This window comes from Penicillium hispanicum (genome assembly GCF_028827665.1).
Source record: "Penicillium hispanicum strain IBT 35686 chromosome Unknown utg000006l_segment0_segment0, whole genome shotgun sequence".
NCBI lineage: Eukaryota > Fungi > Ascomycota > Eurotiomycetes > Eurotiales > Aspergillaceae > Penicillium > Penicillium hispanicum.
Window position 1 is genome coordinate 2,257,558 of NW_026623198.1, and position 27,251 is coordinate 2,284,808.

The 27,251-nt window shown below is 54.1% G+C and overlaps 13 protein-coding genes across 13 annotated transcripts; 7 read left to right on the top strand and 6 right to left on the bottom strand.

Annotated features, from left to right (window-relative positions):
* Positions 1–193: 193 nt before the first annotated feature.
* Positions 194–2,675, top strand: N7459_007173 (uncharacterized protein; the record flags this gene model as incomplete). Its single annotated transcript, XM_056946341.1, has 3 exons — positions 194–221; positions 283–697; positions 752–2,675. The coding sequence occupies 3 exons, from the start codon at positions 194–196 to the stop codon at positions 2,673–2,675; spliced, it is 2,367 nt and encodes a 788-aa protein (XP_056798340.1).
* Positions 2,676–3,626: 951 nt separating this feature from the next.
* Positions 3,627–4,292, top strand: N7459_007174 (uncharacterized protein; the record flags this gene model as incomplete). Its single annotated transcript, XM_056946342.1, has 1 exon — positions 3,627–4,292. One exon carries the CDS (start codon positions 3,627–3,629, stop codon positions 4,290–4,292), a length of 666 nt encoding a protein of 221 aa, XP_056798341.1.
* Positions 4,293–5,064: 772 nt separating this feature from the next.
* Positions 5,065–7,476, bottom strand: N7459_007175 (DUF3405 domain-containing protein; the record flags this gene model as incomplete). Its single annotated transcript, XM_056946343.1, has 1 exon — positions 5,065–7,476. The coding sequence occupies one exon, from the start codon at positions 7,474–7,476 to the stop codon at positions 5,065–5,067; it is 2,412 nt and encodes an 803-aa protein (XP_056798342.1).
* Positions 7,477–8,426: 950 nt separating this feature from the next.
* arfA (putative ADP-ribosylation factor) lies at positions 8,427–9,267 on the bottom strand (the record flags this gene model as incomplete). The annotated part of the gene is made up of 4 exons (XM_056946344.1): positions 8,427–8,519; positions 8,587–8,652; positions 8,729–8,973; positions 9,120–9,267. The coding sequence occupies 4 exons, from the start codon at positions 9,265–9,267 to the stop codon at positions 8,427–8,429; spliced, it is 552 nt and encodes a 183-aa protein (XP_056798343.1).
* Positions 9,268–11,054: 1,787 nt separating this feature from the next.
* Positions 11,055–11,735, bottom strand: N7459_007177 (uncharacterized protein; the record flags this gene model as incomplete). Its single annotated transcript, XM_056946345.1, has 3 exons — positions 11,055–11,315; positions 11,395–11,611; positions 11,668–11,735. 3 exons carry the CDS (start codon positions 11,733–11,735, stop codon positions 11,055–11,057), a joined length of 546 nt encoding a protein of 181 aa, XP_056798344.1.
* Positions 11,736–12,756: 1,021 nt separating this feature from the next.
* On the top strand, positions 12,757–14,945 carry N7459_007178 (uncharacterized protein; the record flags this gene model as incomplete). Its single annotated transcript, XM_056946346.1, has 5 exons — positions 12,757–12,929; positions 12,994–13,150; positions 13,208–13,298; positions 13,352–13,850; positions 13,910–14,945. 5 exons carry the CDS (start codon positions 12,757–12,759, stop codon positions 14,943–14,945), a joined length of 1,956 nt encoding a protein of 651 aa, XP_056798345.1.
* A 623-nt stretch (positions 14,946–15,568) lies between these two features.
* N7459_007179 (GNAT family N-acetyltransferase) lies at positions 15,569–16,342 on the top strand (the record flags this gene model as incomplete). Its single annotated transcript, XM_056946347.1, has 1 exon — positions 15,569–16,342. One exon carries the CDS (start codon positions 15,569–15,571, stop codon positions 16,340–16,342), a length of 774 nt encoding a protein of 257 aa, XP_056798346.1.
* A 272-nt stretch (positions 16,343–16,614) lies between these two features.
* Positions 16,615–17,511, top strand: N7459_007180 (60S ribosomal protein uL1; the record flags this gene model as incomplete). Its single annotated transcript, XM_056946348.1, has 4 exons — positions 16,615–16,633; positions 16,687–16,864; positions 16,996–17,189; positions 17,249–17,511. The coding sequence occupies 4 exons, from the start codon at positions 16,615–16,617 to the stop codon at positions 17,509–17,511; spliced, it is 654 nt and encodes a 217-aa protein (XP_056798347.1).
* A 223-nt stretch (positions 17,512–17,734) lies between these two features.
* Positions 17,735–18,967, bottom strand: N7459_007181 (uncharacterized protein; the record flags this gene model as incomplete). Its single annotated transcript, XM_056946349.1, has 1 exon — positions 17,735–18,967. The coding sequence occupies one exon, from the start codon at positions 18,965–18,967 to the stop codon at positions 17,735–17,737; it is 1,233 nt and encodes a 410-aa protein (XP_056798348.1).
* Positions 18,968–19,225: 258 nt separating this feature from the next.
* N7459_007182 (putative proline-rich, actin-associated protein Vrp1) lies at positions 19,226–20,666 on the top strand (the record flags this gene model as incomplete). The annotated part of the gene is made up of 2 exons (XM_056946350.1): positions 19,226–19,348; positions 19,428–20,666. 2 exons carry the CDS (start codon positions 19,226–19,228, stop codon positions 20,664–20,666), a joined length of 1,362 nt encoding a protein of 453 aa, XP_056798349.1.
* A 380-nt stretch (positions 20,667–21,046) lies between these two features.
* Positions 21,047–21,625, bottom strand: N7459_007183 (uncharacterized protein; the record flags this gene model as incomplete). Its single annotated transcript, XM_056946351.1, has 1 exon — positions 21,047–21,625. One exon carries the CDS (start codon positions 21,623–21,625, stop codon positions 21,047–21,049), a length of 579 nt encoding a protein of 192 aa, XP_056798350.1.
* A 1,233-nt stretch (positions 21,626–22,858) lies between these two features.
* N7459_007184 (uncharacterized protein) lies at positions 22,859–23,713 on the top strand (the record flags this gene model as incomplete). The annotated part of the gene is made up of 1 exon (XM_056946352.1): positions 22,859–23,713. One exon carries the CDS (start codon positions 22,859–22,861, stop codon positions 23,711–23,713), a length of 855 nt encoding a protein of 284 aa, XP_056798351.1.
* Positions 23,714–24,647: 934 nt separating this feature from the next.
* N7459_007185 (MDR family MFS transporter) lies at positions 24,648–26,604 on the bottom strand (the record flags this gene model as incomplete). The annotated part of the gene is made up of 5 exons (XM_056946353.1): positions 24,648–25,462; positions 25,513–25,849; positions 25,917–26,194; positions 26,262–26,355; positions 26,416–26,604. The coding sequence occupies 5 exons, from the start codon at positions 26,602–26,604 to the stop codon at positions 24,648–24,650; spliced, it is 1,713 nt and encodes a 570-aa protein (XP_056798352.1).
* Between the last annotated feature and the right edge of the window lie 647 nt (positions 26,605–27,251).

The window sequence follows — 27,251 nt, forward strand, 5'->3', positions numbered from 1 at the left end:
GTCTTCTTCAGTTTGGCCAACTGCAAGAGCAGTCCATGTCGAGATGTTCAGATGTTCGGGTGCGAGTCTGCCCCGCGGCGGGGAAGACGTGGACGGGTCAACGCGTGATGGAACATCTATACAACTACAACTACACTCCATCCCACCCACGCCGGGATCGGCGCAGCCATCGCAAACCATTTCAGCAGAAACGATGGATTCCAAGAAAGTCGCCATCATCGGTCAGTGTCCTCATCAAGCAGATACCCAGAGTAGACCCCGCTCACAGCACCGCGCATCCAGGAGCTGGCCCTTCTGGTCTGGTCACAGCAAAGACACTTCTGCATAACTTCTCACGCGGCACTTTTGCTCCCGTCATCTTTGATAGCCGCCATGAAGTGGGCGGGCTCTGGCCAAATACTCCAGGCACGCAGAGTTCGAAAGCCAATGGGCCTCCTGGGACGTTGGACCCTTGCATGCGAACGAATCTCAGTCGCTTCACGGTTGCATTTTCGGATCTGTCTTGGGAGTCTGTGGTGGGAGAGACGAGTATTCCGATGTTTCCACAGGCAAGACAGGTGGGTCAGTACCTGGCTGCTTATGCAGAGCGATACATCCCAAGAGATGTACTCAGACTTGGTCATCGAGTGATCCGCACGGCGCGAATCACCAATGATAGTTCTCACGCTCGGTGGAGGATATCTTGGACCAAAGAGAGGTATGTTCTTGTCTCTAGTCTCGCGGTCTCGCTCCAATTAACAGGGTGATCCAGCCATTCTCAGAACACCAACCGCGAGTCAAACCTACTAAGTGACGAAGTAATGTCTGAAGAATTTGACTATCTGGTCGTGGCGTCCGGTTACTTTGCTCGTCAATATATTCCAGATATACCAGGACTCGAGCACTTCGCCGGTCGGATCGTCCACAGTTCGGCGATCCAGAAAGGCCGCGACATACTTGGGGACGATTACAACGCGACAAATAGCGGAAACGTCGCCGTAATTGGTGGGAGTATGTCAGGAGTTGAAGCTGCGGCTGCAGCTGCACTTGAACAATCCTCAACCAGGCTTTCTGTCGGTGCAACCCGCGACAAGAAGTGTACAGTGCACCACCTATATTCACGACCATTCTGGACTCTACCAACATATCTTCCCCACGAAACCTCCGACCAGACGGTTTCATTCCTACCACTGGATCTGGCAATGTATGATCTGGGGCGACGACCACCAGGCCCGATAGGGTATTCTCTCGGGCCCATTCCAGAGGAGAAGGCCATCAAGACGAACGAGTATTTCAAGTCACTGCTTGGTGCTGAGTATGAGAGATATGGACACATGCAACCGCCATGCGACGACAACGATAAGGTCCTTCGACCACCCTGGGTGGCGATTGGCAACGATTATGCCGAGTTTGTTCGGTCTGGTGCGATTGAAGCAACGATGGGCCGAGCGATCTCGGTACATCCCGATTCCAAGACTGGACTTGCTTCAATCAAAGTACAGGCAACCAATGGACAGCAAATGATGCTGCAAGATATCGCTGCTATTGTCATGGCTACGGGATTTACGCCCTTCGAGTCACTCTCCATCTTGCCTACTGATGTCCTATCCTCTTTGGAATACACCACCGAAGACCCATTCCTACCCCTTATCTTAGACAAAGGTGGTACTCTGCGGTCAGAAATCCCAGATCTTGGGTTTGTCGGCTTCTACCGCGGCCCATACTGGGGTGTGATGGAAATGCAAGCAAGGTTCCTCGGCGCGCAATGGACAGCACATGATGAGCCCACGAAGACTGAAGAACAACGAGAAAGCATGAGGGCTCTACGACATCCCGATACCAGTGTGCGCCGCGGCCAGTTTCCGATGGGAGACTACGTTGGATTGATGGAAGCATTTGCCACGGACTTGGGTATCGCCCGGACAGAATGGCCGGGTGGTGATAGCCGATCTGGCCCGGTTGTTCCTGCTCGATATGTCCATGACAGGGTATCGTCTGTTACTGTAGACGGAGTCCAGACCACAGGATCCAGCGACATACAGCAAACGCTGGAAGCTCTGGAAGCAACGTCCAACCGTGAGCATCATACAGCACAGGCAGCAGCGGCACTGGCTATCTTTAGAGGTCTTCATGGATCCTGGAAATTTACTCGGATGAATTTAGCCACAGGCCAGGTCATAGAGTCTGGATCCCTGGTTTTCCATCCACGGTTTCCGTCGAAGTCATCATACGATAAAGAGTATGTTGTTGAAGAACACTTCGACTCGGGTTCGACTGGCGACGATTCCTTGTATCACAAACCACGGTCAATTCTCCGCTTGTCTGAGACTGGCACCGCCGAGGCCAATAGTCGAATTGAGTCATGGTCAGCAAGTCCGGCCGGGACCATGGGGACCGACAACCTCTTGCAAGCACTACAGTTAACGCCTTTCTACCGAAAGAAAAGAGAGGATGCATACATTCCAGGGGAGTATGTAATCTACGCCAATCGGCTCTCTCCAGTTGCTACTCGGGGCTCTACCCAGGAAGCTATCCATGACGACCATCAGTATCAGTACATATTCCACTTCAAAGGGGTCTCAATAGCCACTTGGGAGTGTATAGGTCTGGAAGGTAGCGCTGCAGAAGATGGGACCGATTCAGAAGGCCGGCCCTTGCCACGCGCCCGGACTGTTTACGAGAGACAGCAAGTCTAAAACCAGATTACGGACTCCAAGTCTCCAAATAGTGTCTGAATGAGGAAGGTACGTACATGAACATCGGACTTGGCACTTTACCTAGAAAGCATAGACTGTCTACGAACTATACTGTCGATACCATGGATAAACTCACGACCTCGGATTCATTTTGCCTCGGCAACGAAGTCTGGACTCCAGTCTAAAGCTTTTTCTTCACGGCGACAAGTAGAGTTTCATCTGACAAGCGCCATCGCGGAGGCGAACTATGGACCCGCATCTACTACATAGGCGATTATTTCTGACGAAAAAGCAACTCCTGATAAGCATTACAAGCAGGCTCACACTTTGGCCTTTATGAGTACTTGATACTTTCCTTCTTTTTCTCGCCGATGGAACTGAAAAAAAAAATGCGTTGGGACCACTGCGCAGTGCCGCAATAGAAAATGCTCGCGTTCGCCGTCGGCTCCGGCCGAGTGGCAACGAAAGCCGCAATGCACCCGTGACCCAAGGTTCTCCAACGTCCCCAGACAAAAGACAAGAGTGGGACTACTGGTCTAGGTCGCACCACTACCCCAATGCGGCTATTTTCTTGCGGGCTTGGCCAATCGCTACCAACCGGCAGAAAGAGGCTGGCCAGATCTAATCCGGGGTAGATCAGCCTCGGCGGGTCGGAGAGCCGGGGCGACGCGAGCTCTACTACTTTGACATCCGAGTTCTGGCACGGGTTCGGCCGAGCAAGACTCTTCACTCCGGCCTGGAAGATGAAGAGGGCTCTATATAAACTGTGTCCAGACACGCCGTGGGTTCTGAATCCCCAGTCCCAGTCCCATCCGCGCCGGCCTCGATCAAAGTTAGGGCTAAGATCGGCCGACACCAACGACTCCACGCAAGCATCCAAACCAATCCGACATCTCGACTGGGCGGGATAGTCCATCAACCCTTAATCGGGCTTGCATCTACGCCCTCAAGATGGACCAGCGTATCCCCTCCCTAAGAACCACCCCAGCCCTTCCCCTCGACGCAGTCTCCGAATGGCGCGCCTGGCAAGCGCTCGCCGTGTACTTCACCGTCCTCCTAAACCGCCAACTCCGCCGGCGCTGGCAACTCGAACAAAAATGCATGCAAGACCGCCCCGTCGCGCAGCGCTTCCGCCCAGTCTTCTTCCTCGAACCCATCCCCGTCCTCCACCCACCGTGCCCGCGCTCCGCGGACCACAAAGCCCTCGCCACACTCAAGTCCAAGGTCCGCCTGCTCCGCGCCCGCGTCGAGAAGGGCAAGGAGCTCGCCGCCGAGATCGATCGCCGCCTGCGCGACGGCGCGGTCGCGTTCCCCACGCACTTCTGCCACACGTGCGTGGTCGGCGGCGACGTGGCGGACATCCTGCTCACCAAGTGCGGGCACCGCGTGTGCCGGACGTGTCTCGGTTTCGGAGTCGGGGCGGACGGGGTGTACGAGTGCAGTATCTGCTTTGCGCCGACGTCGTTTGTGGCGCGGTCGCCGCTGTCGGCGTTGCGGGCGTGCTCGGAGGAGATGGCTTGTGTGTCGAGGAGGGTGGTGAGCAGGGCTGGTGGTGGGCAGGCTAGGGGTGGATCGGCGGCGGCGGCGTTGTTGGCGCCGCTTGTGAAGCCGAAGTGATCTCTATGCTGTCCTGTGTCTGTTGCCGTGTGTTTTGCTGGTCGTTTGTGTTGGTGTACTCTACTATCATCCGGGAGGAGGAGATTGGGGATGAAGGGTCATGGTTTATGTTTTCTCTGATTGTGGCGCATTCGGGTTGGGTGGGTTGTTTCGTTCCAGCGGCATTGATGGAATCCATGAATTCAGAAAGCGCACCTAATTAAATGAAGAGCTTATAAATTATCGAATTTGGTTTCAATTCGCTTCCGAAAGCATGCGTATTCAATGGGTCGGGCTATACAAAGACCTCCAGAATGGACAATCGAATCCCAGAAATAAGAAACAAGCAGAGACAGGATTTGGATATCACAATCTAGGAACCCGTGAAGTGTTAGACCGGGGAGAACATCGAGACGTCAAAAAAATGCATCATGAGCGATGGTCTATCCATCTACACCCGTCTGAACAGACAGAGAACGCCTTTTCCCAAAGTAAGTAAAAAGAAAACAAATGAGCCAATGGTGGTGACCGGTAGTGGTCTATATCGCAAGGGGAAAGGAAGAAACTTTATATAGAAAGAAAGAGAAAGCTAGAGTATGCAAGCCATACCTACTGATCAGCTCAGGGACTCGGTACCCAAAACATAAACAAGAGCGGGCGGTGGTATGGATTAATGAGAAGCAGCGGCAACGGAATGTTTCAAGCTTTAAGTGGGCGGGTATATGGTGGAGGTGATGAAGAATTACCACTTCTGTCGTTTTTCTCAAATCAGTGCGCGAGGGCCGGCAACGTCTCACCGATCCTCTGCGTGCTCCCCATCATCGATGATGAGCCCAACGTCCTTGACGGGATGTAGAAGCATGGGAGGAAGACACATGCGGCCCTCGCCGGCCAATTCCTGCTGTTCACCGCCGTCATTGTCAACGCGGAGCCCGAGCCAGCGGCGCCACAGGTTAGGCGAGAACCCGGCCGAATAGAACCAGGTCGTGCCCCGGAAGTTGTGTTCCCGATCACCAAAGATCGAGGTCCGGGCACCACCAGATGCGCCGTTGCGGCCGGCGTTGAAGACAGACTCCAGGTATCGTGTGGGCCACCGTCGGTCAACGTACATGGCGTGCGGCGCATAGACAGCCTTGAAGCCGTGGTGTAGGGCGGTGGTGGCAGGCCACATCTCAGAGAACATGCTGTGATGCCGGAGGCTAGTCTCACGGTGCATGGTGGTAAGGAGCTTGCGAGATAGGCGCGAGGCGGTGATGATGGCAGTGCGTCGTGGGGGCATGCCGTTTTCCTTGTTATAACCTGTGACATCGTCACGAAGAAGCCAGGTTGTTCCCTCAGGATCGTAGAGCGGGTTGAAGACAATCAAGTCTGCATCCTCGCCCACGCCCCACTGGTACTGGTCCTTGTCCATGGTTGTCGGCGGGATGCCTTCCCCTTCCACCTCAAAGATATCGCGCTCGTCGGGCCGCTCAGGGCCCCAGATAGACTTGTCGCCTTGCTGATGTAGTGCACTCTTTTCGGGTCCATCTGACCCAGGCTTCGTAATGCTCCACAGATTGTTGGGGCTGTTGGTGCCGATCTCGGTCTGCACGCGAACCATTTGCCGGAAATCATCCCACGATCCGTGAACCGAGGGCACATAGAAACGAGCATTGCGCTCCCAGAGACCCTTGCGGGGCTGCTGTTTCGCCCACTCACCCACCCTGTCGAACAAATGGTACCAGTGACCGGTATAACGAGCATCCATTTCCCAGTTCCAGAAATAGTCGTACTCAGGGTGCTGGTAGGCGAAGAACTGCATGGGCATGTATGTGCTGCGGTAGACGCCGTGAATCGGCAGGCCCCGAGTCAGTGTCTCTTCTAGCGCGGGATACATCAGAGCCATCTGTTGCTCGGACCAGAGCGTTCCCATACCGCGGAACTCTTCTGGTAGCGCATCATTCAACACGCGCTGGTAAGTTTCGTCATCTGACCAGATCTGAAGGTCATTGTTCTTGACGTGAACAAGGAAGTGAACCGAGTATTCTCCACCGGACATCAGCGCAAGCTCGGATATGACCGAGCGCAGGTACACAATATCCTCGGCCGTGTATTGGAAGTCATGCCACGTTCGAATCACCACTGCGGTCCGGGGGAGGCGATCGGACCCGATCTTCGGCGACGATTTAGGCGTATCTTCGGGCTCCGGGATGGTGACATTCGGAACGCCCACGGGCATGGAAACAAATCGGTTCAGGCGAGGCTCGGGCAGTTCGTTGAAGCGGTGGCGATTGGCGGCAAGGCATCGGTTTTGCGCATCCGCCCAGCTCACCTGCCGGAAATCTACCGGCGGAACATCCTCCCAGACACGCTCAGCGCCATCCCGGTGTCCCTCCAGCCCGGCACCAACGCCACCTTTCTTGACCCCGTAGCCCAATCCGTACGGCCCAAGACGTCCAAAGCGGTCAAAGCACATGTCATCGCGGATACCAAGCATGACGTTCGAGCCCATGACCGGGTCTGGAAAGCCTTTGGGAACACCGGGGAACGATTGGATGCTGGGGACCCGAATGGAGTTTTCCTTGTCCAAGAAACACTCGCGCTTCTCGCCGTATTTAGCGATGTAGTCGGAGGATTGGTAGTTTGGGTAGGGATTGAAGACGGTGCTCAACATCGAGGGATTCAGGGCCCGGGTGTTTAATCGTTTTGCACTCTCATCGGGGGAGTCCTCCACAGGTAAGGCCAATGTCTCCGCGCCGTTGCCAGGGTATTCCGGGACGTTGTCGCCGCGCGACACCAGATTGGTCAAGCCACCCGCATAGCGGTTGAGGAATGGGAAGCTCTCCCACTGGGGAGGTTTGTTGGACACAGTCTTGGGCATTTCCACGACTTGTGAAACCGACGAGGAGATGGTGAAGCGGAAGAGGGTCAAGATGAAGAGGACGAGGGAGGCGAACAGAAGCAAGCACAACCATCGCATTATCCGTTGGGGCACGCGGTAGCCCACGTTCGTTCGAGCGTGGCGGAGGCTCCCACCCCTCATGGGCGGGTAGGATGTCGAGGAGTCTTCCGGACCACTGTCGGAGTCGTCATCGTCGCTGCGGTTGTAGTGAACGTGGTGGCGGGCATTGCGGGGGTGTTTTTCGACATCACTGTCAGGTAGGCGAGATGAGTACGGCGACGGTTTATTGTAGGCTGCGGAGGATCTCCTCGCCTGGACGGTCATGACGGCAAACAAATCGTCGAGACCAAAACCAACCCAATCAACAATGCCGCATAAATCAGGAGTCAAGAGCTAAACTCCAGAGTCTTGCTAACGCCGTCTGTCTCAGGGCGACGTCCCGCAGTGGAGCCGACGATGTGCAGGCGTGGTGGAAAAGGGGGACAGGTCGATTGCGCACACGATGACGATGCAGCCCGGGGAAGAGGTTGCCAGGTGGTTTGGCGCCGGCTTTGGTGTTGGTGTTGGCGTGGGCGCAAGTGGATCGTCGGCCAGGCAATGGGGGCGAAGGTGTCAATTGCGTCGGTGCACCACTCCACAGAGCTCGATGGCCTCAGGGGGAATTGGAGAGGCGGGAGAGATGGAGAAGGGGAACAATAGAGGTCAATCGCAGGAATCAGCTGGAAGGACTTCCCAAGGAATGACCACGTCGAGTCTCGGCGCGGGCGACGGCGATGCCAAGACTGAAAAGCAGGCCGAATGAAAGGATTACGCACCTCGTCTAATTTTGGCTGCAGACGATCGCTCCAACCGCAAACTCCTTTTCCTCGCTCCTGCGGACCCTGATCATCAGATGCGGTTTGCTAGTTGGAATAGTCAAGGGTCTAGTGCCAACGGCGTAAAGGAGTACTGATGGCCGTACTAAAAGAGGTACACACATCTAGATCGTAAAAGAGAACCAGCAGTTTTGACGTGGCGCCAGAGAGAACAAGAACAAATGAGGCTAATAGCATAGCGAAGAGAAATAGAGCCGTGGAGAGAACACACAAAGCACCGTCCCCCCGCCGTTGCGAAGGGGGAAAAGGAAAAAAAGGTCCCATGGCCTCGCGAAGAACTCCCGCCATAGTCATCATCAATCCATCATTTGCAGATTTCCCGTGGTATTTCTCTTGCCCTGCTACATACACACACAGACACACGAAACCCCCCCTCAGTCGCATTCGTATTATACCCGCTTAGTCGCGGTTGGATTTCCGAAGCGCGTCGGCGAGCCACTCCAGACCCTCGTACAGACCGTCACCGGTGGTGGCGCAGGTGGATTGGATGAACTAGACTAAGTCAGCAAGGAAGAACCGGGGACGGAGACAGGCGAATGCCGCGGGAGATGGCACTTACCCAAGCACGGCGGGTCAGGCTCTGGAGGCCAAGCTGCTGGGTGATCTCGGCGGGGCTCATGGCGTTCTAAACAGTGAGGTAATCGCAAATCAGTATCCAAAAGAAAGGGAACTCGTTGCCAGGGCGAATAGGAGGTCCGTACCGGCAGATCTTGCTTATTAGCAAACACCAGGAGCAGGGCATCTCGGAGCTCATCCTCGTTCAACATGCGCTGCAACTCCTCACGGGCCTCGACGATACGGTCGCGATCGTTGCTGTCCACCACGAAGATGATACCCTGGGTGTTCTGGAAGTAGTGGCGCCACAGGGGACGGATCTTGTCCTGGCCACCGACATCCCACACGGTGAACTGGATGTTCTTGTATTCGACGGTCTCGACGTTGAAGCCTGCATGCACCACACTGAGTCAGCTTCATCCCTGGGTCTCGCGTGATGCGGGTACGGGGAAGGGCGGAGAGCGAGTAAAGGGAATTGCACGGGCAAAGGTGAGGGAAGGAGCGCGCGAGTCGATTGGAATCATGAGGCGGACTGACCGATGGTGGGAATGGTTGTGACGATTTCACCGAGCTTCAGCTTGTACAGAATGGTGGTCTTTCCGGCGGCGTCCAGACCGACCATCAGAATTCGCATTTCCTTGCGACCCCATAGTCTGTCGAACAGCCTGGAAAAAGTGATACCCATGATGTCGGATGGCTGGAGCCCTTGAGATGGGAAAGAGAGTGGTTAGTTGATTTTTTTGGGGAGATGAAAGGCGGAGGGAAGGAGGAGGGGAAGGGAGGTGGATGTTGGAGGTTTGGATGTCAGGGGGGGAGCCACAGCAGAGCAACCACGCCCCGAATTGCAGGCTTTCGCCATGCGAGGTGGGACCGTGGGGGGCACGACTCACCGAAAGTGGATGTTGAAAGGGTGGTTGGTCGGGGATGGAGAGAGAGGGTGAAGGGAAGGGGAAGGAAGAGGTGAGTGTTTTTCTGTTTGGGATTACAGAAATACGCTGGTTGGCGGCGGTGGGCGTAGTCTCGGTCACCCGGGGGTGGGAACAGTAAGGCCAGTTGGACTTCAGCAGTGACCACTCGCACGATCCACGATAGCAGTCTGCTCGAGCCAAGGAGAGCCTCGCTGCAGGCTTCTTTTCTATCTCGTGCCGGTAGGCAACGGCGTGGCACCAACAGTGTCCTGCACTATACGCACGATACTATACCATACGGCGCTGGCGCAGAAAGAGGACACGGTGTTGCCCGTATCTGAATTACCACCGTGAAGGATGCTGGATTATTCTTAGCAGTCTCGACCCAGATCTGGCCCAATTCCCGCCGTTGATAGGTTATCCGACATATAGTGCCCCAGTCTTGTCCCCTTGCGCGACCGCTTGTTCAGACTCGCCTGTGAGATGAAAGACTCGACGTTGACACCGTCGCCGCTCGCGTGCCATCTTGGCCCGCGATACCGACCAGAACGATACTTCACTCTATTTCACTCTATTTGACTCTATTCAGTCGACTCCTCTAGCCAGCTCCACAATTTCCAATTTCCTCACTGTCATCTAAAATCCTATCCAGTCTCTCCAGTCTCTCCAGTCCATATTGTTGTCCCCGTCGCTTGCTATGTATACGATGTCGTCAATCTCAACCAAGAACCTTGCCACCGTTAATCCGTTCTAGACCACACTCGAGTCCATGGACCGCAGACGTTTCATTCATCTCAATGCAATGCCTTCAAATTCCATCTCTGTCGCTGGACTCAGCCAAGAGCCTCAATAACTAAGACGGGGTTTCCCCTACTTCCCAGTTGTGGGCTACTGTATGTGCTAACCTCTTACGGCGATCGATGAAGATCAAAACGACAGATGAGCGAGCCCAATGAATGATAGCCAATAATCAATGCACCAATGTTAATACCAAGGCGAATCGGACATGGTGTCCATACATCGGATTACAGTACATCCCAAACATGGTAACAATGGCCCACCATGTGGCGCTCGTCGCTTGGTTCCAAGGTATACAGTGTCCCGTATATGTATGCCTACAGTGGGCATATACAGTGACTCGACGATAGTTCGAGGAATGGATCGTCTGGTATTTCTGTCACAAGAAAGATTATCGAGTCTTCCACGAACTACAAAATGACTTATCATAAAAAGCTGTCCCGTGGCATTTTCAACGGAGATCGGTCGACATCGTGGATACCTCGGCCCCTAACCTGGCACTTGTATCATTTATCGTGATGACTCCCGGAATCTTCTAGGAACAGGTGACACGGTCTCAGACTAACAAACGACCCAAACAGAGCAGCCTAGATACAGACTCCATCGACAAGAACATATACTTCGACGATCTATATCTTCGGTCGACGTGTCCTCTCCCACGCCTCTCGGTAGTCCGTTAAGCTTTAACGTTCCCCACTGCTCCTCCCGGATATAGATCGGTGCCTGGGATCCCCCTGCTTCGTGACATAACCAACGCGTGCAATATTTATTTCAACAACAGAGCTTGACCTCTTGCTTTCAAAACGTCGTTTTCCATTACCTGGCTCTCCCACCCCTCCATCGCCACATCGATCAGAACAGCCGCCATGGCTTCCACGCCAACCGAGTCCTGGATCGGCCGGGTCAACGCGCCCGCAATCTTCCATGCCATGCCCTGAAGAAGCACGGATCCAGGCCTGAGCAGATATGACGCAAACGTTTCAGGGTGGTTTTCTTGGATCTCGACCAGGCGATTCTCGACCAGACCCTTTTGGCATCGACTGTCAGAGGCGATCTCTTTGACCGACCATCAAAGCAAGAGAACAAAGAAAAAACCGAGTGCTTACCTTGATCTTCCGGCTGTCTTCAAACATCCAGAGCTTCTTTGTCTGGTCCCGCGCGACGGACTGACCACTCACATAAACAAAGTGGAATTTCTGACTCTTGGGCAGCCGCGAGGCAAGAGCAGTCGCAAAGGTCATCGCAGCGCTTTCAACGTAATCGACATTGACGGTCTTGGCGGTTGTATAATCTGGATAGCGAAAGGCGGGACCCCCAAGGACCCTGGTCTTGATTAGCCACCAGCAACGCTACAAGGATCCTGAATATGGGCTACGCACCAAATACATGCTTGGGCCCCGGCCAATTGATCAATTATCTCGTTGGAGTACGATGAAAAGTCGTCCATAATGATAACATTGAGCTTCGGATTCTGCGAGAGATCTCCAGGGGAGAGCCCTTCGGGAGAGAACAACGATCGACGTGATCTTAGGGTTATCGAGGCATTGGCGGAGGACCTCCGAGCCAATGCCCCCTGTCGACCCTGTCAGAATGATTTTCATGGTTAATAAATAGAAGCGTTCACTGCATAAACAAGGTCCAATAGCTATGGCTGGTTTGTCATTGCTTGTCTATTTATTTGATGACCATGGACGCGACCAACATGGCCCCTCGGGAGGACGGGATCCTACCAGCCGAGTGCCGGATGAGAGATCCGGCTCGGACTATGGGGATCCCAGGCCCCGTGGACCCCAACACTGATACGCAGCACTGAATTCCCCATTATCCGAACATATGAATTCATTTGGCTTTGAGAGCAAAAATTGTGAAAAATTGATAGAATCATCTTGTCTCTACATCGACACAATTCCAAGGGTGTAGTGCATGCCACTTTGGTGGTCAGCCTTCATACGATGGTGATATTCTTTTTGAATCCGCGCGCATCTGACTAGTGCTCGAAGGGCCCACCGGAAAAAACAAAATTTATGTAATATATAATCTTCGGACCTTCTATCTAGTCATTGTGATACTCCCGGTGATAGCGGTGGAGATCTAAGCATAGAATAGTGACAGGGAGACGGCTGGACTGGATTGTCTGGTGTGTAGTATACCGTCAGAAGCTAGAAGCATCGAGAATACTTAGATCCAACACCCATGCATAATACTCTAATTGTGGCAGTACATTGAGATAGTTGTCCTGGAGACTGCAGTCTTGCACTGCCATAATGTAGATTCATACTTGGCTGTGGCCAATCAAGTGGACGCCCGACTCGATGACATCATCCTTGAGGCCTGAATGACAAGGCGCTAACTAGTTATTCCAAGTGGGATCGCGCGACGGAGACCAGAATCCCCAACTTGACCTCATCGAAAGGGATGGCCGGACCAAAGGCAGGCAAGGCTATCCGCCCGTCCCCTTCATGCACTGAATGTCAGCGACGAAAGCAAAAGGCAAGCTGCCCACACCCTACGGTTCTGAGGCACAACTGACTGGTCAATTCAGTGCAGTCGCCAGTGGCCATGCAACCACTGTCAATCAAGGAAAATACCACATCTCTGTAGATATACTCAAAAACCACCTTCTCGCACATCCCTCGGTTCGGTGGAACTTCCAAGGTACTCGTGGCACTTCATACAGTCCGACGTTGAGCTGAGAGAAGATGTAGCAAAAAGTTATCGTCGGACGAAGATATCAACATCAAGTCCGAGCAAGACCACATTTCTTCAGCAGAATTGCCGGCTATCACAGCTAAGAACGAACTCCGCGTGCTTGGTTATTTGCCCGATGACCAGAATCTGCTTCTTGGAAATGCTGTGCCAACGGTAGACTTCGTACCTCTCCAAGCGACGTCGCCAATCATCGACTAAATTATTTTCCAGGCAAATTCGCTTCATTCGAGCCATGCAAGAGAAGTTGTGTCCATGGAAATGAAAAATGTCTTACGACTCCTACCCCCAAAGCCGTACACGGGTTTGTCTCTGTCCTTGCCACTGGTGGGGCTATGTTGACATCTATCTATCCAGACATTCTGATTCAACGCTATGTGGAATTGACCAATTTCAACTACTACTGTCTCTACCCACCCATGTTCTCTCGTGACTACGTCACATGGTGGTCAGATCGAGCAAATGGCAATCGGCTCACTCCAGAGTTCACATGTCTCCTGGCACGAGTCTGTGCTTGCTCAGCACAGTACCTCGATGCAAAAACCCAACAGAAGCTGGAGACTGAGCTAGGTGGACCGGTTCAGTCTCTTTCAGAGAATTATCACCACGCCGCCAAGCAGTTGAGCAACACAATTCCTCCCGGGAAAGGCGGCTTGGCACAGATACAACAACTCTTCCTCACAGGAGCCTGGTACAAGGCAGAGTCACTCTTCGTGGAGGCGTGGCATGCCATGAGCTCTGCAATTCATGAGGCCCAGGAACAGGGCTTGCACAAGAGCTCCTCGAAGGCTGGACTGTCGGAGTTCGACATCGAGATGAGACGGCGGCTCTGGTGCCTCTTATATTGTTGGGATTGGTAAGACCTTTCAGTCTCGTGGATGAAATCGCCTTGAACAAAGCTTATTCAAATTTCAGGCAAATGTCCATGCTTCTTTCTCGCCCTCCGATCATCAATATAGCTTACTCTTCGCTTGAGCTACCAAACATGCAGCTGGAGAGCCATGCTGAAGAGGGCGGACCTCCCTCCCCCGTCATACATCTTGCCGTTCAATCCCAGCTAGGCCAGATCATATCAAGGGGGCAATTCACCATCGGTGGAACATTTGATGATACCCAGACCGACTCCATCAAGTCCGATATAGACAAGTGGTTTGAAGCCCTTCCGCCTGCGTACCAAGAAACCGATCCAGACACCCAATGGGATGGGGAACATCTCTACATACCTCTCCAGCGTCGACAATTGCATGCCATAGGCTATATGACGATGCTGTTACCATTCAAACCCAGTCTTGCCAAGACATTTCTACCCAGCAGCTCGGAGAAGGAGCGAGCCCACCGAAAGACTGCTGTGGATGTCGCTCTCCACCTCATGGAAGTCTCGCGGCGCCTCTTTGATTATGTCTTTCCAGTCAATGCCAAATTCCACTTGGTCACTTTTCTGATCTTTGACACAGCGGCATTCTTCTGCTCGGCCTTAATCCATGACAAGGACCGCACTCTTCCACGACGGGAAGAGGTCATTCAAGCAATTTTGCTTGCCTGTGGCTTACTAGAGAAGCTCTCCCAGGTCACCAAGACGGGTGCAATCTGCTACCCAGTTCTTACGCGACTCGCCAAGAGTCTATCCAAGCCGTGCAAGAAGTCAACCACCGCGGCCGGCATCGATGGGAATTCCCGCTCGGTTGAAGGTTACCTTGATCCCTCGCCAGAATCAGATACTTTTTCATTTTCAGATATCATTTCTCCAGACTGGATGCCCTCTTCACTGGACTCGATGGCTGCCGCTGAAATATTTTCCCCGGCCTCGTTGGATTATCCGGTTCCTGGCATGGGGACACCACCCATCATGAGCGTTGGTGACTTCTCTGGCTTGGACGTGGGCCAATTTGATCAGATCTGGGACTGGCAGAATCTTGATCTGACCCTACTACCCTCCCTCCCTCCATCATGACGGATATGATTTACGCGGAACAACAAAATGAGACTTGGCCTTTTATCGTCCCTCACTCGCTCCGTGTCAGGATAGGAGGGGACCCGACCAATTGAAATCAAGGAGAAGTCTAAGTTGCTATTCCGCCCAATCTGCCAATTTAGGGGCTTAGAATGGATCAACTATTAATGCGATTCTCCACACACTCATTCCGACACTCCATAACACAGTTTGCCTCTATCAAACTCTACACCCGCCGTGGTAATTCGGAATTCCCTGCGCGTACATGATATTGACGGAGTCGAATAAAATCGGCGCCGATCGACTCCTGGATCGGAAGTAGAGAGAGGGGGGGGGGAGAAGTAGATGCATCAACTTGGAAGGTGACAACTCCTATGATTGTGAAAGCACGACATCTCCAGGGCTGTGTTGAGGCTTGTACAGCCGAGCCTACAGCCCCAAGCGGTCATTGCAATCCAGAATTGAGTCATACCCGCCCCTGGACGCCTAAAGTATATTTCGTCTTACACTTCACGACTTGATTTCCCCATCTCATGAATCACATATTTTGACTTTGTTGAATCTCCAAGAATTCGCCCGCTGAGACCGAGATCATCTTGAATCACTACTCGCTCCTCCCCATAATGACTGCCCCAACTTTGCCATCAGAAGAGGTCGTCCTCATCCCAACAGACTTTCCTTCCACCGCACATCTGGACGGCGTCGTAGAACGCTATAAGGGCATTCGACTGCACGGCCTTCTGGCCGATCCTCAATCTTTCACAACAAAGTATGAGGACGAGGCTTCACTCCCCTATGATACGTGGCGTTCCCGAATCCAGAACCCGGCTGGCAAGACGTTTGTGTCAGTGGTCGAAGCCGAGACTCCGTCGCAAGATGAACATGCTGTCACTGCCTCGACAGAGCCCGATGTTTCCACGGATGCTCTCAAGCAGCTGTTGGGCAAGGAATGGGTGGGCATCGTCACCCTGCTAGGCCCCGGGCCGTTCTCCCCACAAATTGTGGATGGACGCCCTGTCCCGACTCAACCTTGGGATGTTTTCATTAAAGAGAAGAAGTACCAGATTCCTCTCGTATCGGAAACTAGAGATCTTCGGGGAACTCACCTGGTTTATTTGGTTGTCGGCGTGTTCGTTTCGCCTCGCGTGCGGCGCAAGGGCCATGGTCGCCGCCTGCTTGAAGCTGCCATCCAGGCTGTGCGGACAGAAGCCAAAGCTCTCGCTGCGTCCCACGCCACTATTACTGTCCAGGTGGCACCTGGAAATGACAAGGCCCAGCGCATGTACGAAAGTGTCGGATTTGAAGTGGGCGATAGCGCAATGCCGATTCTCGGTCGGCGTGGCGAAGAATCGCTTGTGGTTTCGCTTGCAATGGATGTTGATCTCAATAGGCCGTGATGAGAGAATCTAGAGGCTCTTCGTAGTCAGGAATTGTTAACTATCTACTTGGCGAATTTACTGCATCAACGCTCATTCTCCGTGATTTCCATATTGGGACTATCATGTGATGATGAGTCATCGCACTCTTTCTAGGGCACTGCTAATCCCCTTCGGGACTAGCGGCACACTACACCCACAAGCGGAGAAATTTGCGACACCAATTTCTTTCCTTCAAGACATTCAGCGCAGAGCCACACCATAAGAATTTCTTTTGGAAGACTGTCGCCATCATGTCGAAGATCACAGTCGGTATGTTTTTGCGTACGCTCATCAATCTGCACTCGGTACTAACTCCCTCATAGCCGGAGTGCGCGAGAATGTCCAGCAGCTCCTTGAGTACTCGCTCAACGAGAAGAAGCGTAACTTCCTCGAGACCGTTGAGCTTCAGATCGGTCTGAAGAACTATGACCCCCAGCGTGACAAGCGTTTCTCTGGCACCATCAAGCTGCCCAGCGTTCCCCGCCCTGGCATGTCCATCTGGTGCGTTCCCATCGCCATACATTCCGATTCCTGTCTCGCGATGCGCACCGGTCGATCCGCAGCGCCAGCGAGTTTTGGAGGAGCTCAACTACAATGCAAGCGTGGAGTTGCTGACCGTGACGGAACAACAGTGTCATTGGTGACCAGCACGATCTCGACCGTGCCAAGCACCACGGCCTCGACGCCATGTCCACCGATGACCTGAAGAAGCTGAACAAGAACAAGAAGCTCATCAAGAAGCTTGCCCGCAAGTACGATGCCTTCCTTGCTTCCGAGGCTCTCATCAAGCAGATTCCCCGTCTGCTCGGTCCCGGTCTGTCCAAGGGTATGTTGGCACACTTTACTCGAACTTCCGTCGACACAAGCGCTAACCACCACCCACAGCTGGCAAGTTCCCCACCCCCGTCTCCCACGCCGAGGACATGCAGGCCAAGGTTACCGACGTCAAGTCCACCATCAAGTTCCAGCTCAAGAAGGTGCTGTGCCTTGGTGTCGCCGTCGGCAACGTTGGCATGACCCAGGAGGAGCTGGTTGCCAACCTCATGCTGGCCATCAACTACCTTGTCTCCCTGCTCAAGAAGGGCTGGCAGAACGTTGGCAGCCTTGTCATCAAGGCTACCATGTCTCCCCCCAAGCGCCTGTACTAGATGCTGCGTCGCTTAATTGCGCGGTTGTATATTGAGGGCGTCATAGTTTAGTGACCAAAAAAAATATGAAGCTCACGACTATGTCTCACTTCTCTTTCTGTAGATGACTTTTGAGATCTCCATGTGGAGGACTCGTAGCTCTCTTTTATTGGTATTATTATACCCTCTCTTGGTCGCAACTTGTGTGTAGACATATCCTACTATTTTATTGTACAAATCCGGCTTATTCCATACCCGGCATCAGATCGGTCTTATCCAGAATCATCCCACGCATGCCAATAAACTCCCGGAGACTCTCCCACTCCTCACCAACTTCCTCTCCGCGCATCCATGGGTCCTTGAAACCCCAAGCGATGGCAACCTTATCCATTGCGGCCCGTTCTTCCTCGCGTAGCCACCGATGCCGCAAAGGAACACCGGGCAGCCAAACCACACGCTCCATCTGGTCATTGGCGGTAGTGATAGCCAAGATTCCCATAGACGACACTCCACCAACGTAGGCTAGTGACGCAGCAAATGCGATTCCAGTTGCTGTGCTAGGATCCATGCTGTTCTGGAGACTCGCAGCCAAAGAGGCCAGAGCATAGCAGGCAGCCGGTGCACCAGCCAGACCAGCGAGGGGCACGCCGGCCTTCCTGAAGATCTTCGCACGATAGAAAGCGGGAGCGCAGAAGGTGTTGTCGATGATCGCCAGCACAAGCGACAGGTTCTTCTGCGAGATAGCAATGTCCAATGCCATATCAGCTAACTCGGCGGGCACGGCACTGTTGACACTCTTGGGATTCGTTTTGTGGTATTTTACCGGAGAGCTGTTCTCCTCGGGAACTGGCTTGTTGGCGTACAGATGGAAAATCTCGGGGAAGTGCTCGGCTCGTCGCAAAAGAGTCTGGATCTTCGTGTAATGCTCCAGTGCCTCCGGGGAGATGAATACTTTCTCATCCTTGAGGAGCTCAGTGGCAATCCGCGAGATGGAATCTGCTAGGCGTGGGTCCGCAGTCGCTCCTCGCTTCTCCTCCATGTGTAGCAGCGAGGAGATCACATTGTTTTCCTCCGTGGCTGATGAGCCTGAGACTTTTTCCTGCTTTCGCGAGACTATGGACTCGGCGATCTTCTGGCATTTCCCCAGCAGCTCCACCACGGCCTCGTTGGAAGGCACCTTGTCCGACTGGTGCAAAGTCGAAGCCTCCTGCGCAATATCTCGGATTACCGACTGGGAGCTGGAAGCTTTGGATGCAAAGCGGCGGGAGGAGACGTGCGGCAAGTATACAGGGGATCGCACGCTGTGGCTCGTCGAGTGTCGCGGAAAGTTGCTCGAGGATGTGCTCACGGGCGATGCTGCCAGTCGCGCAACAGGAAGAGCAAGACGAGGCGGTGCCGAATTCGAGAATTGGCAGATCTGACAGATAGGCCCTTGCGGCCTTGAGCCTCTTTGGGCTCTCAGCGCTATGCGATTCATGCCGAATGACGTTGTCGACGGGGAAATGGTGGGTGGTGGTTCCAGGCGGCTCTGTTTTTTGATAGGAGAAGCGGCTCCAGGCGGAGACTTTCGCCCCGGCGCTGTTCACTTCCCCGTACTCGCCCTGACGTCTTACCTTCTGCCTTGCACTCGTCCTCCTTCTGGTTAAGGAGCGCAACGTTCCCTCTTGATGTTCCTAGAAATCTGATGCATCATTATACTCGCTGCTTCTATTGTCTCTAACGCGCTCTCGTCGATATGCCTCCTCCCCCTCCTCCCCCTCCGCCGCCGCCGCCGGGAGGACTAGGTGGCCCTCCCCCGCCGCCGCCTCCAGCAGCAAATTTACCAAGCAGGCCGTCGAAAGGAGAAGCCAAAGATAGGGTAAGCTCCCTAAATTGAGTATCACGGATGGCGCTTAGGGCTTTGTCCGCTTGTGAAGAGAAACTGACTCTTACAACAGAGCGCTCTGCTATCCGATATCCACAAAGGCACTCGACTGAAGAAGGCCGTCACCAACGATCGATCAGCACCACAAATTTCGAGGTCCGGAGGGGGCTCAGCAGCGCCTCCCATTGGCGGCGCGCCGCCAGTTCCCAGCGCGAGGCCTCCTCCTGCTGGACTCGCGCCGCCTGTCCCATCTGGCCCGGCCGCCAATAGATTACGAAGCAACAGTGAAGGAGTGTCTGGGTTGGATGGCACAGCTAGCGCGCCAGCAGCTCAATTGGGAGGTCTCTTTGCGGCTGGAATGCCCAAGCTCCGCAGTCGGGGCGGCGTCGACACGGGTGCCAATCGAGACTCGCCGTACCTATCCGACTCTGAAGCCGGGCGACAGGCGCCTGCTGCCCCAGCTCCCAAGCCCCCTACAGCTCCTCGGCCACCTGGAGCACGACCGCCACCACCTCCACCATCCTCAGAGTCTCCGCCTGCCCCGCCGATCAATCCATTGGTTGCCAGCTTGAAGAAGCCTCCCCCACGACCTGCATCGAGGCCGTCAGCCGTCTCCGCGCCTACAACGAAGAGTGCTCCAGAGGCGCCTCCCCCGAGAGCTCCTCCTCCACCTCCTGGAGGTATCAAAGCTCCTCCGCTTCCAGGAACTCGCAAGCCCTCTGCACCTCCGCCACCGCCTCCATCAGCTAGCCCAGCGGCTCCTCCACCACCACCCCCAACCGCTCCTCCTCCTACTACCTCGCGGGCTCCTCCACCACCCCCTACTGCCCCTGCACGACCGACCCCTCCGCCTCCGCCTCCCCCATCTGCGGCTCCTCCATCCCTTGCCGCCCAAGCTGCTCGCACCGCGCTAGGCTCGCATAATACCAGTCTGCCAGCGGCACCACCTCCACCACCACCTTCTGCAGCTCCTGCGGCTCCTCCTCCACCACCTCCGCCAACTTCCCCTCCTGTTTATCCTCCGAAAGACTTGCCTTCTCGGCCGTCACCTGTTCCATCCCGCCCCGCTTCCCACGAGCCCCACGCTGCACTGGATCCCAGTGCCTATACACTCACCAATGGCGGCTCATCCCCTGTGCCAACCTCGCGGAGCCCATCCACCCACGGCGTTGTCCGCATCGACGACACTCGATTCAAGTTCCAGGGAGAAGGGCTACTGCCCAAGCCTCGGCCGTTCACTGGCGGCGCACGCAGGTACCGTGCAGGACGGGGTAGCAGTGTCCCATTGGACTTGAGTGCGCTGAGCGGCTGAGTTCAGTGCGTGGGGCGCTCCGGGCGATAGATATCAGGCACAGATAGTGAATTGATATATTATACATCCATTGATCACGGCGCTAGCTCTATGCATAGAATCTCGAGCAAGCACAATGATGCAGATCAAGTAGATAGTGGCTGGGACGTGATCGATTTACTACCTAATATAGGGTATCATGCCGGCCCGTAATGACGGACTGCAGGGAGCTAATTACATGGGAATAGACATCTCAACATCAAATCCAGGGTTTTGGCTTTGATATTCTGGTGATGAGCGGAATCTTGGAACCAAATCCATATGATTCATGTCATGGACCATCCAGTCCTCCAGGTTCCTATCAAAGATCATCAACGCAACAGAAAAAACAACAGCTTCCGCTACAGCAGCGCAGCCACCGCAAGCGCCAATGGCGCACCAGTAATCAAAGGCTTCGCAGCAGGCGCAGCATTCGGAGTCTGTGTCGCCTGAGGGGCGGTGAAGGACTTGAGACCGCCAGTGATGGGCATTCCATACTTAGTGGCGGAGATGCTCTGGGCCGAGGACGAGGTGGACGTTGAGCTGGACACGCCATTCACGGTGCCGGTTGCCTTGTAGCTCATCGAGCACGAGGCCGATTCGGTGGAGGTGTAGGAGCATTTGATATCGCGGGTCACGGAGACCGCGTTGGCGCCAGTGGACCAGGCCGTGTAGACACCGGTGAAGCTGAAGGTGTTCGGGCCCTGGATGAGCGTCCAGGGCGTTTTGATCTTGCAGGCGTCCTTGTCCGCGCCGCTGAGACACTTGATCTCGTAGGTGGTGGCCACCGCGTTGATGCCGGCCACGCTGCCGGCGACGCTGGTGTAGGCGGGGACTTCAATGTCCCAGTCGGGCACCAGGTAGTCGATGGTGGTGGTGGTGCTGCTGTCGGCGGCGGCGAGGGCCGCGAGCGTGGTGGCAAGAAGAGAGATGCAACGCATTCTGGTGTGGTTATCTGGGGAAGGAAATGTGATCGAGAGCACGAAATGATTAGGACAGAGCAGGCGGCACGGACTTCTCTGGCGCGGGCTCGTCTTTTAAGCCGCAATGGCCCTCAGATGCTACTGCGACTGCACTAGCATGCCTCGCCTCGCCCCTCCCGGGGGCTATTCAGCCCAATTCATGCAAAGGCCGGTTGGAGAGATGACTGTGGCCAAGCCACTAAGACATAGCGCTGGACTAATTGGTTGTCGTCGAGAGATACATGTCTCCAGCAGGCTCGAAGAGGACTAGGCGCAGAAACGCGATTCAAGGCATTGCAGCTTCATGGCAGCCCCATGGCCACGCTTGGCTTCTATCTTACAGTTGCTAACGCCCGGCAGCGACCTGCAAGGCGCCAACATGTAAGATAGACATTGACAGAAAAGCGGACATTTCTTTCTTGATGCAGTCGAGAAGATGAGTCACTCCGACTTCTAATCATTTCGCTCAAAAAACCCTGCGGGCGCTCAACAGCCGTTCTTTGATCTTAGCGCCGAGAGCTAGGGCTGTTTAAACACCCCTAGATATTTCGGGCGGTGCGAACGACTGCGATTGGCAGACGAAGTCATTGCTTGAGCCCCAGCGCCGGACTTCTTTAGCGCTTGTTGGGGGCTGTGGTAGGGATGTGGGTTGGACCCGGGGAGGATGGCGACTTTGACAAGCTGACTTGGGCGTGGTTGATCGGTGTCGTTGCGGCTCTGCCCCGTATTTATTTCCCAGCTCATGGGGGCCAAATGCCATCCTTCATGGATAATCCTCCGGAAAGGAATGAGCTTTCAAGCGACACTAGACTGGGCACAGTTGCCAATGTGACAAAGGCATTCGCGGGAGGTTGGATTTGTTTTCTCTCAAACCTATGGCTTGGTCAGCACCTTATCCTCGGCCTTCAGTTTGCGGCCGATGAGACGAACATTTGTCAGTCATGGCGTCACCATCGTGGACATCGACCTTGGAGCTGTCCACGGGGGAATGGTTTAGGTGGTTATAAAAACGACCTGGTCCCAACATGTTGCCTGCGGCATTTGCGTCACGCCCAGCAATCCCCTTCATCACACTCCATCCAGACGCGACTTGGATTTTTCTTCGAGCGCCACCAAAGCAAAAGGGAAAAGAGTCACCGCGCGTGCTGTCGAATAACTCTTATATTGCTGCCTTTGCCTTTCTGGCTCGCACTTTAGCAGACACCCTTCACCATGCCGGCCACGGAGCTCCGCGACAATGTCTCCCGGGTCAAGCAATCATCGCCGGCGGGCAAATCGGTCTTCGTGGGTCTTCGCGCTGCAGACGTGTTCTGGCAATACAGCTTGCTCTCTCGCGGTTGGGGCATCCAGCTGATCGAGACACTCGGCGGCCATGCCGTGCCTGCCTCACTAGTCCTTCGCCCGTTGACGCTCGCCCGTCTGCAGCCCTATTATGGGCTGGTCACTCTTCTGGCGCTGGGGAGTAGCCTCAAGCAAATCATCCACATCATCTTCGTCTCCGAACAGGCGATGGACGTCGGTTCGGGCATTACCATTGCCTTCTTCAACACGGTGTTCAACACCATCAACACCGTCTTGTCGGTGTGGATGCTGACCTCCCCCGTGGGACTGGGCCTGGACTCGCCCAATTTGCTTCGCTCGCTACGGTCACCCCAGATTGCGCTCGGGCTGGGTCTCTATACCATGGGAATTGTGATCGAGGCGGTCTCCGAGTTCCAACGTATGGCGTTCAAGCGGGATCCCCAAAACAAAGGGAAGCCTTACGGTGGGGGTCTCTTTTCGCTCGCCACCAACATCAATTACGGTGCCTACACCCTCTGGCGTGGTGCATACGCCTTGACTTGCGGCGGACTGATTTGGGGCGCCACGACCTTCGGCTTCTTCTTTCGTGATTTTGCTACCCGCGGAGTGCCCGTCCTGGACGAGTACCTGTTGCAAAGAGTACGTCTCACCGCTCAACATCTCTGCTGGATGGTTCCTAACGATAATTTTCTCCCACAGTACGGTGATGCATATCGCCAGATCCAAGCTCGCGTCAGATATTCTTTGATTCCGGGCATTTACTAGGTCGTTCACGACGTGATGTCGAGCCAGGAGACCTTGGGATGTTGGGAGAAATGCGGTGGGTAAGTCTCCTGTCTATCTTACCCTCCAGCAGCTGTAGGAGTACGATTGTTGTCTAAGATACAAGTCTTTCTTGCTCTGCCTTGGAATGCATTCCATGGTATTTGTCACTTGCAATTCGTAACTTGTCACAAGCGAATAGAAACTACGAATAAGCAAGTCCCTTCAGCTCTGCCCTGGCACTTCTTTTCATTCCAACAATCCGGAGAGTGGGTTGATGCGATGGCGGCTAGAGTCTTTTACCTTCATCCGAAGCCTTGAAGCTGGCATTGGGCTCTCGAGCGATATGGCCGAGAACGTTGCCCGAATCGCTAGTCTTATAATGGGTCCTGAGACCGTAGAGCTCTTTTCAGCGAGGATCCTATTTTACAACCAAGCATCTCACTTCTAGAAGTCTTGGATTTGAAAAATTCACGTCAATCTCATCAATCTCTCGTGGCCTCCTCGCGTTTCCGTCTATTATTCTGCTTGCTTCGAACCGGAATTATGCCCATCTGGGTCGGCCCGATGCTCTAGTTCAGTAACTAACGGTCAGTAACACCCGGGCAACGTCCGTCTACTAGGGGACTTTGGAGACCTCTCGAAAAGCGAGTTCAGACGTGGTCAATTTCAACATCAAGCTCGTTTATTCCCAGGGCGACTTGGATGCTTTACACGATGCGAGGGTAGTGTGAAACGTGAACTTTTATTCAACGCAATATCTCTAGCATCAAATATACGCTACCCCATATTCCTCCTTCCAGCCTGGGTGCCCGTGGACGGCCATCCATTATGACTGGTCTTGCACAAAATCAAAGACAATTCAATATTAAGTCGTGCAATGGAGCTACGGTGGATTATCCCATTCAATTCACCTTGTGGCCCCGGGACCACCCCCTCATGAAGCCACAGCATCAGTCTTCTTTTCTTTGACACTGCGCCATTCAACCCCCACAGCACCCAGGATGCTCAAACAGCCCATGATCAACGACAGCTGGAAAACACGCACCAGAGCCTCATTGTAGGCCACGAGGACCTCGGGCAAGTGATCTGCTGCCACCAAGTCCCTGAAACCAGTGGCGCCGGCATTGACGACGGATGACGGGTCGAGGCCGGGGATGTTCAGAGCAGTCAGATTGTTGACCAGCTTGGTTGTGAAGAGGCTTTCGGCGACAGAGGTGAAGAGCGAGCCCCCCAGCATCTGCAGGAACATGACGATCGCCGTGCCAATGGACACTTCCGAGAGCGGAAGCACGGCTTGAGCAGCGACGCCGCCTTGTTGGAAACCGCAGCCCACACCCAGTCCGTAGAGAAACAGAAAGCCGACCCACCGGGCTTGGGAAATGTCAACCGTAAACGTGATGACCAAGCCTGCCCCCAAAGACATGATTATACTGCTGGCGATGAAGAAGGGCGCGTAGTAGCCAAAACGGGTAGTGAGGCCGCCCGAGACCATGATTCCGACGACGTTGGCGAGGATCATGGGGAATGAGTCAATGCCGGAATGGACCGCACTGACTTTACGAATCGCCTGGAACTGTGAGGTAGGTTTTGTGAGTGGACTGAGCGGTCTTGGCTTAAAGGCGTAAAGGGCCAGGATTTGACTCACCCAGATGGGAATATAGTAAATCATAATGAAGAATGAAGCACCAATGCAAAAAGCAAATAACGAGGCAAACAAAATGGAACGTTGCCTTGCGATCCGAACGGGGACTTTTTGGCGGTTAGTCTGAAGTGTTTAAGTTTTCGATGTCAAAACTCACCCGTTGCATCGTCACTCATGGCTATCTGCAAACCGACGAATCCAAGGAGACCAACACCGAAGACAACAAAAAGCGCGACAATGCGACCATTCGACCAGGGATACTCGATACCACCCCACTGCAGCGCAAGCAGCGCGCAGACAATGGTTGGCACAAACACGAGGGTCCCCAGGGGATCCAGACCCCTAATGATGCGCAGCAAGGAACGTTTCTGCGATTTACCCTGCGGGGGTAATTTCAGCAAGGTCAAGAGTCCGATCGCAGTGATGGCACCGATCGGAAGATTGATATAGAAACACCAGCGCCATGTTGCGTGGTCGGTAAAGGCACCACCCATCTTTGATGGAGTCTGTCAGTAATGGTCTGCCAATGATATTGGCCAGGGCTGGACGCGGGACACGTACCAAGGGTCCTGCGACAGAGGCGATTCCGTAGACGCCGCCAATAAGGGCAAAGAAGATTGGTCTTTTCTCGAGTGCCACGATGTGAGCCACCGTAACTAGTGCTCCCGTGAAGATGCCAGCGCTACCAAGCCCCGCAATGGCTCGTCCGACAATCAAAACCGTCGAAGTTGGCGCGACGCCGCAGATCAAAGAGCCCAGCTCAAAGATAAATAAAGCTGCCAGGAAAACCCATTTAATATTGAAGAGGGCATACAGTTTGCCGTAGAGCAATTGGAACGCTGGCCGCTCAGTTAGCTGAGGCATCATGTGGGCGAGGTCATCCCAGACGCAAAGGATATTTCTTACAGCATGTAGTGAGAAGATAGGACGAGGCATACCAGCCGACGTCATCGAGGGCGTGAAATTGGTCGGTGATTTTAGGGATGGCTACCGCAATGATCTATAGGAAGTCGTTAGTATCAGGAATAAACTCAGACAGAGATAGAGACCCATGGCGCACCGTGTTGTCCAGGGCGACACAGAACACTGCCAGCATCAAGCTGATGGCAATCACGACCAGTCTCGAGCCGAATGGAAGAAACTGGACCTCATGGTCGGTCAGTCCAGTGGAATCAGAGCAGCTTTGCGTCACTTCTGCAGTGGTCGGTGGCCGGTTCTTATCCGTCATCTCCATTGCGTCTCTCGACATGTACGCAATCACCCAGCGAGGTCTCGACTTGATCGTGGTAAGACGGAGCCGAGCCGGCCCTGGTCTGTATATTTATTCCATACAAGCATTGAGAGACAGCCGTGGTGATCTATGGTCAGGGGCTGCTTATTGGCCGAACGGATTCCAAACCAAGCCGGCCCCGGCGTCTATTTCAACGCCGAGCTTGCAAGAGAGAAAGAAAAAGATAAAATAGCCCGTTTCCATTCCGCTGACAAATGCTCGGCAATCGGGGACGAGAAATACCCGTAAAGATTCCATTTGAAATAAATGGATGTCAAATTAAGGATGGCAAGTCCGCATTGCTCTGGTAGGGGCCATGGTGCCATAGACAGATACGACAAGTGGACCATCAGCCACGGTCGAGCAAGTGCGAGCCGGATGATGGTTGCTGTTGCCCACTGCAAGGGGACTGATACATCACAAGATCGGAGATAGGCGCTCCTGGAGATGGCGTGGATTTGCTCCAAGTGATGAAAGCGTTCTATAGTAGATACGAATCACATTGATTGTCCTTAGGGCCGCTTTCGCTATGACCATTCAGCGGGAGATTCCGACACCGAACGATCACGTCGATCCGAATCAGGCAAAAGGTCATTTCGCCGAAGCCCACGCAGGATTGGGTTGTC